Source organism: Wyeomyia smithii, chromosome 1 (assembly GCF_029784165.1).
Source record: "Wyeomyia smithii strain HCP4-BCI-WySm-NY-G18 chromosome 1, ASM2978416v1, whole genome shotgun sequence".
Lineage (NCBI taxonomy): Eukaryota > Metazoa > Arthropoda > Insecta > Diptera > Culicidae > Wyeomyia > Wyeomyia smithii.
In genome coordinates, this window is record NC_073694.1 from 152,980,856 (window position 1) to 152,994,010 (window position 13,155).

The window sequence follows — 13,155 nt, forward strand, 5'->3', positions numbered from 1 at the left end:
ATAAATTAAAAGTTATATTTTAAAAATATATTATCAGGGCTCTATATAATATTGGAATCCTGTGAACATTGTTTCATCGGAGTGACACACATTCACCCCTTCAGTCACCATGCTGAAGCAGCAGGTGCAGACGCTTGGTTGTTTGTATATAACGCACTTCATCTGATCAGAAAAAACCACACAGACTTCTATCAATAGCTAACGCATTCTCGTTTACTCTTACAGGGAATAATTTCCCGTTACATTTAAATACAGCATATGCGTGATTATATATGTTCCATCTTTCAATCATACACTAATATGTAATCTACTTCATCGTAGCTTTTGTCTGCCATCTTATTTTTTTCCCCTCGTGTAATGCAGCTTCAAGATAATCAAAAAACTTCAAAGAATGTGCTTCCTCAGTGAGGGAAATCACTAAGCGGATTTCATCCACATGCCTGCAGACCAACCCTTTGCTAATGTTTGTTTCGCTGCTCAGGATTGGCCGTTATTATTTTTGTTCGCCCAGCCACAGAAACATGATTGTTGATCAATTTTCTACCCACCCAAAAAAAACCCGTGAGTGGCCCTGCATCATCCTCATTATTATGAATTTTATGTACCCCAAGCTGGGTGTGTATTCCACCCGGATACACTTGCGGACCAGAACTGTTTCGTCCTCCGAGACTGGGGCTTAGTTTACGCGTTTTACCCAGTTTACAACCGATTTTCTCGATTCACGAAGGAAGAATAAAATCTTAGCTTTATGGATAAGAATATATTTCTCGAAGAAAAGCACAAAAAAAGATGTGGGCATCAGGAGAAAGAGCTAGAATTTCACCGGCCGAAACATTATTTATGGGTCTCTGTTATCGTTCTCGACAAGCTAAAGGGTAAATCGTGATAAAAAAGAGGAAACTATGCCAACGGGGGCCATGAGAAGCGTTGATTGGCGTTGTAAAACGAATGTTCAAATTATTGAAATTTTGTAAAATGTTTCCAACTGAGTTAGTTTAGTTGCCTATGAAAATAGAGTCGAGAGTTGGCACACTTTGGATGGGTAGAAAGAGAAACAGAATTTCAGTCGATTGAACCCTTTCGATATGGCCCATCTCTAAGTGAATGAATAAGCTTTTGCTAGGACGGCTTCTGCTTATCGATGGGAAGGAAATATAATGATATGCGTCATTCTCGTTTCCCACTTGATTGCTCTGCGGAGCCGTAAGCCTTGGCCCCAATTCAAGCCGAGCGCAAGAGAATGGATTAATATTGCTGTGTTGGGATGCAAAGAGACTTTCTTCTGGGCTTTTCGGTACATTGCGTTCACTGCAGAAGAAGAAAGAAAAAAGGCTACTCAAAATGGGATTGTGGCTACAATTTCTGCGGAGGTTGCCCGAAATTCCGACCGCGTACTTTGTTGAGTGTATAAAATCGTCGATTCGATTATGAGCGAGTATTATTCCTGGTAGGCCCTTCCCTGGTACACTCTAGGTCTCCACTTGCGTAATTCTTTCATTCGCTCTTCGTAATGGCGTGAAAGGGTTGTGGGATTCGATGATGACCGCATGATTTCGTAATGAGGGTTGTCGGATTCGTTGGTGTCATGATTCAACCCAGATATCACGTACTTCTCGGCTTTCAGCAGTCACAGGATCCGCCAGGGGCTCGAACAACGGGGACCGGAATGTATTTCTTATGTTTATATATTGTTGCTTAAGTACAATTTTTGCTGTCTTTTAATCATTTTCCTTCCTCTGCGTATCTTGTTATCTCGTCCTTCACAGACCTGCCAGAACCGATGTGCCATCGATGTACGCCGAGGATGATGTGTTCGAGGACGAGTTCCAACAGCGGCATCCAGGCGACGCGCGGTGCAGCCGGGCCTCTTCCACCCTGCGGAGTAGCCGTTACATCTCCGAGGGATTTGTACAGTATTCACAGCCTAGTTTAAATGGTAAGTTTTGGATGTCATTCGGGCCTAATCGGATTTTCTTTCTGGGTAATATGATAGAAGAAATCAGCATTCCACGTGAACTTTTTGCGTTATTTAGTATTATATTAGTGATGCGACTTAGAAGCATCAGCTAGTGGAAAATGAGATATTGAGACACACATATCAACCGTTTTTTGTTCTCTCTACGTTGAAGTTGTGAAGTTGATGTTGCGGGAATGAAATTTATTGTTTTAATTTGAAGACCACAATATCATTATAAATATTCAAAATTTAAGTTAAACTATACTTTAACTGGTCACATACAACGCGAATCAGTTGAGAGTGGGTAGCTAAGAACATTAGTTTACAATAATTGTTAATCCTGTATCATCCTTTAAATTTTTTGCATTGTTACCAATAAAGAATGCTACTAGAAAATATTTAGATTGATTAGATAGCAGTAGATACTATCTCTGTAAACTTCGCACAGTTGATCTTTTTGATAAAGAGGTCAATTTATGATACCACACGACTGTATCTAGGGTAATCGCTCCTACATACATCTCAGTACCTATATTCATCTCATCACGCCTTTTTGATCAATTTATTGTCAAGTTTTACCATATTTTCAACGTAAAACTTTCAACCACTTGACAAAATCGAGAAGCAAATAGACTCACTTTCAAAATTTTATAAAAAATTGACGGTAAATTGGACAAATGAGAGAAATAAGATGAATATAGGTACACCTAGCTGTTGAGATGAGTAATGGAGCGATTACCCTATGAATAAGATATCTAAACATATAAAAATGCAGCTCTGTCTGTCTGTCTGATCCATATAGGCTTGGAGACTACTGAACCGAACAGCGTGAAATTTTATGTATAGGGGTTTTAGGGGCCGAGAGAGGTGACTAAGATAGTTCGAGACCCCTCCTTCTCCTTGAATGTAACACAAATTTCTGCACATCTCGAAAACTAACCAGATAAATGGAACCAAATTTGGCAGGTGAATGTTTCTGGGGGTGAAAAATATGTCCATAGTATTTCGACACCCCCCTCCCTCTTCCGTAAGGGAGGGGTCCCATTCAAACAAAACACAAATTTCGCCCATCTCGCGAACCATGTGAATGTTATTAGGGGTAACAAATATGTCCATGATGGTTCGACAACCCTCCCTCTTCTGAAAGCGAGAGGTCCCATACCAATAAAACACAGATGTCTGCACATCTCGAGAACAAACCAAGTGAATGGAGCCAAATTGGGCAATAAAGGTTTTTAGGGGTTTTAGTGTTAAGACACCACTCCTCTTCTTTAAAGGGAGGGTCCTATACAAATGAAATACCAATTTCCCACAACTTGAGAATCAATCAAGCAAATATAACCAAATTCGGCATGTGGATGTTTTTAGGGGCAACAAATAAGTCCATAATGGTTGGAAACCTCTTCCTCTTCTGGAAATTTTGAAGTAGAATACTTCTCTCAGGAAGTTCGGCAACAAAGGGATGTGAAATGAAAATCTAAAACCGAAAAAAGTGAAAAATATGTCCAATTTTAAATGCTAATAAATCGGTCAGTATTCGATGAATTTCCTTCGTTCTTGCATTAGAAGATTGGAAAATCTTCTAAGATTGTTCCCAAAAGAAGATAATTGTAATTTTATTATTCACACTATTGTACTATTGAAAATAGTCAACCCTTGTCAAAACGAAAAAATTCGACCTCTGATTGGTCGTTATGTGATTGCTTCCCAAGCACGGTCGACAGAATCATATACCTTGCAATTTAAAACTTGCTACTTGGCCTATATAAGAGCCTGTTTCAGCCGAAGCCGCTCCGAATAGTTCTAGACAGCGACAACAGCAGTCGTCCTCCCTTAGCAGCAGCACTAGCAGTGCAGTGGATACCAGCGATGGCGGAAAGTGGCCACAACTGTGGCGTAGCAATGGATAGCGCACTAGTTGCAGCGGATTCCAGCAACGATAGCAGCTGGGCCAGCTGATGCAGGGACAGTGGATACCAATGGCAGCGTTTAGCGGCCACAACTGTGGCTATGGATGGATGGCTATGGATAGCGAACTAGTTGCAGCGGATCGCAGCATCGATAGCGACTGATGCAGTGAGGCGCTTTAGTGAAATGCAGTCTCTGTGCGATAGTGGGCACTAGTAAATACATTCAATGAAAAGTTGGCTCACTTTGACAACACGTGAGCCGTCTAGTTTTGAGTGTTATATCAGCATTTCATTGTTTACTTTATCACAAAAAATACTTTATTCGCCCTGTCAATGATAACGCAAAGATGTGATCGGCATCTTATCCGATACTAAAATGAACAACAAATCGTCCTTTTCAGGATGAAATTAAAACTTGAATGAAGAGTTAATATTTCCTAATAAGTTAATTCACATTTTTAAATTTGAAAAAATTATAAATTTTACCTCATCACCGTGTTTCAGAACGTACTGAATTGTCTTTTCCATCAATGAGCACGACATCCGAACAAATTTCATCTCAAAATTTAAAAATTGTCGAGCCCCAACCATGACAAGCAACTTGCTATATTATTGAAAATGGTCAATCCTTGTTGAAGCGCAAAATTCGATTGATCTGATTAGTCAACGTTTATTTACTAGAAAAAATGACTGATACGCTAGCAGCCAGGTTATCTTTTTTGTAAAAGTATTCTACTTTAATCTTGCGGTCGTGGCTTTGCACACAACCCTCCTGTTATTTTCACATATCGAGTAAATGAAACCAAATTCGATATGTTGAGGTTTTTGGAAGCAAAAAATATTTTCATGCTGGTTTGACACCCCTCCCACTTCTATATGGGAGGGCTCCTATTAAAATTTCTATGGTGGTTTGACACCCCTCAGTACTATGGGGGAAAAGATATTTCAACCAGTTTTTCCGAAAAACAGCCTGAAATGATCTAAATGATACACAAGAGCCAAAAACTAACTCCAGACGCCATTTCCAAGTTTAAGATGGACTTTCGATTTCTAATATGGGTGTTTCCGGAATTAGAATGACACCCAGATGCCAGGAAATGTCTCTATATACCATTTTGAAATCCAAGATGGCGACTACAGGTGTCTGGAAAACAGCGAAAAGTGATCAAATCCACCTAATATGGGTATGTCCGGGATCGTAATGATGCACTGAAGCCAGAAATCAACTCCCGGTTTCTGGAAAACAGCCGAAAATGACCAAGTACCACCCAATATGGGTGTTTCTTGAACCTGACGTGACGCTCGCAGGCCAGAAATTGTCTCCAAATGCCTTTTTAAAATTCAATTTGGCGACTTCCAGTTTCTGAAAAACAGCGAAAAGTGACCAAATAGCACCAAATTTGCGTATTTCCGGAATCGTACTGATGCACTAAACCTTAGGGCCTTTAATACCATTTTGAATTGTAGTATGGCAACTTCCGGGTTCCGGATAGCAACCAAAAATGACCAAATTCCACCAAATATGTGTAGCTCTGAAACCAATATGATACACAGAAGCTAAAAATTGGTCACAGGCACCATTTTGGTATTTTAAGGTAGCGACTTCCGGTTTCTGTAAAATAGCTGAAAATGACCAAACACCATCCAATATGGATATTTTCGGAATCAGAATGACGCCTAGAGACCAGAAATTTATTTCACATGCCATTTTGTAATCCAAGATCACGAATTTCGGTTTCTGGAAAACAGTCTTAAGTAACTAAATACCACCCATTATAAGTATTTTCGGAACCGGAATGATGCAAGGAGCTGAAAATCGATCTCAGACACCATTTTGAGGTAAAAGATGGCAACCTCTAGGAAACAGCCGAAAATGACTGATAATTACTCAATATGGATATTTCTATAATCGGAATGATGCATAGAAGCCTAGTATTGAACATGGACACCATTTTGAATTCAAAGATTATATCCTTTAGTTTGTGGTAAACGGCAAAAATAACTGAACACCACCCAATATAATTACAGCAACTAAAAGCCGAGGATGGTGTCATTCCGATAAAACTAATCATTTCAAACGATTAGTCTTTTGACTTTGCTCATTTCCTATGACCGATTCATTGTGCATTTGCAGACTATAAACTAATCGCCGGGTTAGTTAGTTCTATATAAAAAACGACATTTCTTGAAAAGCAATCATTTCTATCCGATCAATCAAAATTCGAGTTTCAACAAGGATCCACAACTGATGCTGCTATCCGCTGCCAGTTTTGTCGCTGTCTAGAACAAATATGAGCAGTTTCGGCTGAAACAGGCCAAATAGTACATTCCAAATTACTAGGTCTATAATTCTGTTGGCCGTGCTTGGGGAAGCAATCATATAACAGCCAATCAGATCAATCGAAATTTGCGTTTCAACAAGGATTGGCCTTATTAAGGCTTAACAATTTTTAAGGTTGGATTATGCGATAACTTAATTTTTATGCAGATAATAAAGTTGTTCGGGTGTTGCATACTACTAAAGGAAATAAACATTCAGTACGTTCTGGGGCAAGGTCACTAGGTCCATAATTCTGTCGACCGTGCTTGGGAGAGCAATCGTATAACGACCAAACAGAGGTCGAAATTTGCGTTTTGACCAGGCTTGTCAATTTGCAATAGTACAGTGGTTCGAATAATAAAATTTCAATTTTCTGCATTTGGGAGGATTCTCAAAAGATTTTCCAATCGATTGCTGCAAAAACGAAGGAAAACCATCGAAAACTTAACGATTTATTAGCATTTTAAATTTTACATGTTTTTTACTTTTTTCTGTTTTAGATTTTCATTTTTGAACCCCTATGTAGCCGAATTTTTTAAGAGACGTAGTTCTACGTCAAAATTTTGAGAATGGCTACTAGTTCATTCCATCTCAAGTGTAGTACAAACAAAGGTCATTGCTTCTCAAATATGACTCAAACTGTAGGGAATTGTTTGCTGATCAACAGTGTTACCAGATATGTTATTTTTGCATTCGAAAAATTAAATTGCGTTTTTCGGCAAATTCAAATCTCAATTTCAAATTTAATAATATCATCGTGCTCCTAAAAAAGTTTGATATGAAAAACATTTTTTTTTGTTCACACAACATTTATTTGACACGGCACAATACAAAATCAAAAACACTTATCAATTAAAGGTATTTTGAGCAATACTTGAGTTACAGCACAGAACGGAAGGTCAACTTCAGGTATATGATCGAACAGAAAGTGCACACAAAAAGGAGTGAAAAATGACAATTGAATTTTCTGTGCTCTCGGGCAATATATGTTTGTCGTGTACGTTTATGCCGCTTTGCCAGTGGTATAATGTGGCATAATTTATTCGATGTTTTGAATTGACGGTTATTTCAACAGTTTAACCCGTTTAATACAATCTATTACGTTCGATGCAAAAACGTTTTGGGAAAAATTCGCAATTATTCACATTTGTGGAGTTTGTTATATTACAATAGTGTAACGAAGGTATTGTAATCGACAAATGTTGATTTGAAACACGAACAACAATCAATATTGTTGAAAAACCGTGCGTTTTAAACCGTTAATGTTGCAATTCTTCCATTTACAATTGTACCATGTGTTATCGACAGTTATTTTTAAAAATTGTTAAAATATAGAATGCAGCTCGTGAGTTTTTTTTTTCAACTCAAGGAAGTACTTTAAGTTTTTAAAAATCATGGCACAGATAGATTTTTTAACTCAAATTTTCCGAATATTTATAATAAATGAATCACATCTTTATTCGGAAATGAAATTTATAAACTAGTTTCATCCTCTTATTGGATTATATTACATGTTTTGCGGATTGACTCTAGTCCATTCTGGAGAACATAGATTTTTTACTCGTTGATGCGACATGTGACATGCCATTTAAATAAAAATAAGCAGAATAAGGTTAAGTAAAATTAGGTTAGCTTCTAGGGCAACGAATAATGCGATTGTAAGAGGTACCGGTTTCATTGTGCAGTCTTTTTTTACGCGGACTTCCGCACCGCTAGGTGTAATGAGAAAGGCAAACGGTAGAAATGGCGAGATGTTGGCGTGAGAGAAAAGTATGGCAGGTGAGTGATTTTGTTATATTGAACATGTAGATAGGAAGTTTGTTTTTTTTATTTATTTGGTAACATGGTAAATGTTACATCGAACATAACATGAAAAGTAAATTAATGGAATTAATGTTAACACACCAATAACAATTATATCTATATATTTAATCTAGCTGCCTTCAAGTTTCCAGCAGTTTTAGTTCTCTTTTTCCCATTTTTTTTGTTTTCCTTTGGTTTTCGTTCATATTTTTTATCTTTGCCTTCATCAACATATTCAAATATTTGTCGATTGTTTTGTTCCTGCAAGAAGTGCAGATGAATTCCTCGTTTTCTTGTGATATGTCGTTCGTTAGGCGGCTTTTTATTCCTATAGGGCTTTGCCGCAGAAGCTCCTCAAAATGGCTGTCAAATATTGACATAATTTTTGTTAAAAATCCTGCTAATCGAGCCCCAATAGTTTGGTGCTCAGCGTCTTTATAACAGGCTAGTTTGGACATTATTTCAGCTTCCCGTCTGTCATTTTTCAAGATTTCAATGCATTCCTTGTGAGTTATTGTGGCAGTTATCCAACCAGCAGTGTAAATAATATTGTCCCTTTGCGCAGAGTCAAACTCTTCCAAATTTGAATTCAGTTGGACCTCTGTCACTGGAGAACTCAGACATTTCTCCATCGTGAGCTTGGAGAGGTCACCCAAATTCAAAAGCTCAACCCCTGCGTCTTGAGCGCAGTTTGACTTATTACTAAGGTGCAACAGCTGATTCACAGCTGCTGCCTTGTATGCCGCTTTGAATCCGTATACGTCTGGACGATCATTCGTTGAATTAGCCATCCTGATAACTGAAAAGAAATTCTCTAAGGCATCCTGGTTGATAGCACGTGTCCTCAAACTTTCAACGCCATGGTGAATATTAATGTCTTCGAAGAGTAACCTCAAAGCAGCCATATTCAATAACCAACCTTGGATAAACCAAGGCTTTCTACTCTGCTTTGGAAGAGGTTTAAATGACTTTGCCTGTGAAGGAATGTATTATTAACCCTTTATTATTTTAGTAGTTCATATTCACACACTCACATTTGAGAGGCTTTCACATTGTTTATCAATAAAGACGAGGTCTTCCAGGCGCTTTTCTATTTCGACGAGACAATTCCAGTGCATAGAGTTCGAAGTTAATGGTTTCAAATATAACTAGGGTCAAAAAAAAAAGATTGTATATGAGCACTTCTCATATTTACAAGACATTTTTAAGACAAAGAAAGTCAGATTTCAATGATGTTTTGTCCAACGGTAGAGTTTATGGTTTCATGACAAAAATTAAGAGATTCAACATAGATGTCGGTTTCAAAATGGCAGATCAAATAAATTTAAATTTGCTCCTCATATTTTTCTTACTTTAGAAACTCGTTATCTTCTGATTAACCTTTTCGAATATATCTTATCCGTCGTACCATGAGAAATATTTGCCAATATATTTGTTAACATTGCTTTACGTTTCTTGATATTAATAAATATATTTATTGATATTTTCGGCTCATCTTGCGCCTAATTGCAATTTGACAGCACGGATGACCAGTTTTGGAAGGTGTAGCGAATAAGATTGAGAAATACTTTTAGGATTCTATTTTTACTATTCTAAATAGGTATAATAAATATATTAAGATAAATAGACTCTTTCCTGAGCAATTCCACAAAAAACGGGCAACCAAATGAATCGACCATTTTTGATTTTGTTGGAACTTTGCAAAGACGTTTCTATAGGCACAAGATGCTATTTTGTGCTACTGGAATAATTTTATGGGACTCGATCCATTTTTGAGAAACTGCTGTTTCGGGAAGGTATTGATGATAACGCTGTGACGTCTTGGACAAAGTTGTAGATAATATTTTCATCTCATCGAAAAACTGAACTTTAACTATACAATGTAAAAAAAAATATTTATTGAAAAAAAAAATTAAAAACCAATAATCTAAAAAAGAGAATTTTTTTAAATCTTTTTTTTATAAAAACTACAAAACATTACCTGAAAAATCAAACAATTTAAAAACTAATCTTAAAAAGCTCATTTCTCAAAATCTAATTTATTTTCATAAAAACTACAAAAGATTACCTAAATAAACAAATCAATCTGATCATGGAGAACTCAAAAGGAAAATTAATTTAAATTTATTTTTAAATTTTTTTTTTCGAGGGGCATATTTTTTGGAAAGGATAAAATTATTATCTACAACTTTGTCGAACACACTATGCCAATCATTAAAACCGTTTTGACTGAAGAAATATTTTCAATTTCCAATAAAGCACTCTATGGGGAATTGACAATATTCTTCGTCAAAACGGCTTGTTTGATTGACATAATGTCTTTGGCAAAGTTGTAGATAATAATTTTGTCCTTCCGAAAAAAATGTACCCTGTAAAAAACATTATTAGTTTTTCAAAAAATCATGACTTTTTTTCTTAATTTATCCATCATCGGACCGATTGCATTGTTAAGGTAATCTTTTGTAGTTTTTATAAAAAAAATTAGACTTTAACAAAATGGGCTGTTTTAGATAACTTATTTCGAATTTTCCTTTAACTTTTTTTTTTAAATAAATAGTTTTTCAATTTTGATCAGAAAGTGCTCTCGATTGTTACTAATGTATAATTCATTAGGGATTTTAAATTTTTGTAAAATAATTTTGTGAAAATAATTTATTTTTCTGCATAACAAAATAATTATCTACAACTTTGTCGAAGACGTTACATCGATTGAACGAGCCGTTTTGGTCCGAAAAATATTAGCTATCATCAACACCTCCCCAAAATAGCATTTTTCAATAGCTTCTCAAAAATGAATCGTGTTCCAGAAAATTAAACCAACAGTCTAAACAAAGTTTCAGCTAAATGAAAAATGACAATTGATAAAAAAATTAAAACTGGGACATTTTTTGTGGAACTGCTCTCCTGCCTCAGGGTTTTAAACACCTGTTTATCCAAAATAACGTCGAATAAAATTGGTGCACTATGTATAAGCACATGTAGTTGCCAAAAGTACAATGTGGCAAAATAAGCATTTCAGGGGAAGAAAGTTTTTCGACAGAAAAGGTATGTACTTTAATACTATGATGTAATTACGATGAAATATGGTTTTGTGTTCAAGTGCGTTCCCACGACAAATAGCGTAAATTTCGAAGAGAATATATCATCATTTCATACCATATTTTTACAATGTCATGTTACTAAATTTCTAAGATATTGAATTCTGAATCAATAAGCTCACAAACTCTACCTATTGGAAAACATCATGCAAATGTTAGACGCGTTCGATTCTGATTTCAATAGATCCTTTTTTCAAACGATTGATGCATCCGTGCAAAATTCATGTAATTTGGAAATAGCTCAAAATAAGACTGATCGGAAATTTTACCTTATTAGATTTTCGAACATTATCAGTAGCGTTGAATATGTCGAAAAGTTTATCGATGTCTTCGACATATGCTGCCGTGCTAAGGCACTCTTCTGGTAAGCATCCATATGCGACGTACATTTTAATGGCCGAGGAAACCGTAATGCTCAGTGTTTCAGCTGCCACACCAACCCTCATCTCTCCAAAAGCTGGTAAAAATATGTGTTTGTTTGTCAATTTCGGTGCGGCTCTAGGTATCCTTTCACAGTCCTCATAATATAGGAATTTTATATGATCCCATTTGATAACAGCTCCGCCATAGACAGCATTATGATGCATCAAGTTGTTTCTGGATGACTTCAAATCAAAAAAACATACACATTCTCAGTGTTATGTACGAAATAGGGGTGGTCGTACGTAACTCCTAATTTGCTGTAAACTGATCGATTGGTAGAGTTTTGATCGCAAACCATGATTTTCGGGGTAAATCCTGCGCTTTTGATAAATTTTATGGCATTGTCAACAATATATAGCAAGTCATCGGTTTTGAATCCGTTTTTACTGAAGAAATACCCAATGCTCTGCTTAAAACCAGATATCAACCCCTTGATCATGACGACCAACACAGAAGCAGCCGCACAATCTGGTGAGAAATGACCGTCACCCAGCTTACTCGGGAAACCCAATAAAATGTCTGGTTTCGCTCTTCCCAAATACGTGAAGTTAGGACGAAGTGTCATTTCATCAATTGTCAATGAAACTAATTTTTCTGCTGGCACAAATAGTTTCGATTTTTCATTTAAAATGATTTTTATATTCTCGTTGAAACCTTCGTCGATTTTAAGCTTTCTCAACCATTTCTTTATCGAAGAAATACTCGGAAGTCTGAAGATCTTCAGCATTTGCCTATATGCACGAGTGGAGCAATAATAGAGGCCCAATGCCATCACCTTCATTGTCTTGGAGTACCTAGCTCCTTTCAATGGTCTAGCTGCGTTCTGTCGAAGTTCACTCAATATACTGTCACTCAAAACATCTTTTTTTATCGTTTTGCTTTTGCGGTAAAACACGGCTTTACTTTTCCATTTCATGATAGAAGCGTTTTTTCTTTTTAACGTATTAGATTGTGCATAAGTTTTTTTCAGCAAACGTACGTTTTCCTTTTTAAGTCGTGTTACTATTTTTAGTAATTGATTATACTTGTCTGCTGTACAAGCATAATCATGATCACTATTACGAACTTTCTTTTGCTGTTTTTTTTTCTTTATATTTAAAACAACCTTAGGTAAACCAGCGTCGTAAATTCTCTCTGTGCTACCAATTTCCTCATTGGCAGCAACGGTAATACATGATCCTGAGATGATATCCGAAAAACTGGTACTACTGTCTCCAACCTTCATTACGGGTACAGCCAAATTATGAACCCTACCAGAAAAATATAGATTACAAATTACTACTATAAGACTTAATCAATGGCGTGCGACCAGACTGGACCAAGCGCCATTCTTTTAATTGAGTGTGTGAAAATTATTAATCTATCTTCCATGAAAAAACGAAATCATTTGAACTAATTCTATAATAATTTTATAATATTAATATTATAGTAAAAAAATGTGTGTCAGTAAACATACGGGGTGGCAAAACTTTGAACGCCGATTACTCGAAATAATAATGTTTTACACTTGATTCGGTTTGGCTGCACGCCGACCAAATATGAACATAATTTGAAGGATATTGAGTTAGCTGGCCAAATCAATTTGAATCTTCTTGAACCCTGCGATATATATATATATATATATATATATATATATATATATAT

General features: G+C 36.3%; 1 protein-coding gene across 13 annotated transcripts in view; it reads left to right on the top strand.

Annotated features, from left to right (window-relative positions):
* LOC129731818 (contactin-3) overlaps positions 1-13,155 on the top strand; it is a 485,474-nt gene that overhangs the window by 429,614 nt on the left and 42,705 nt on the right. For all 13 annotated transcript variants that reach the window (XM_055692254.1, XM_055692900.1, XM_055692422.1 and 10 more), the window contains one exon: positions 1,767-1,936. In XM_055692254.1, coding sequence (XP_055548229.1) covers positions 1,767-1,936 — 170 coding nt within the window. The remainder of the gene's footprint in view (positions 1-1,766; positions 1,937-13,155) is intronic.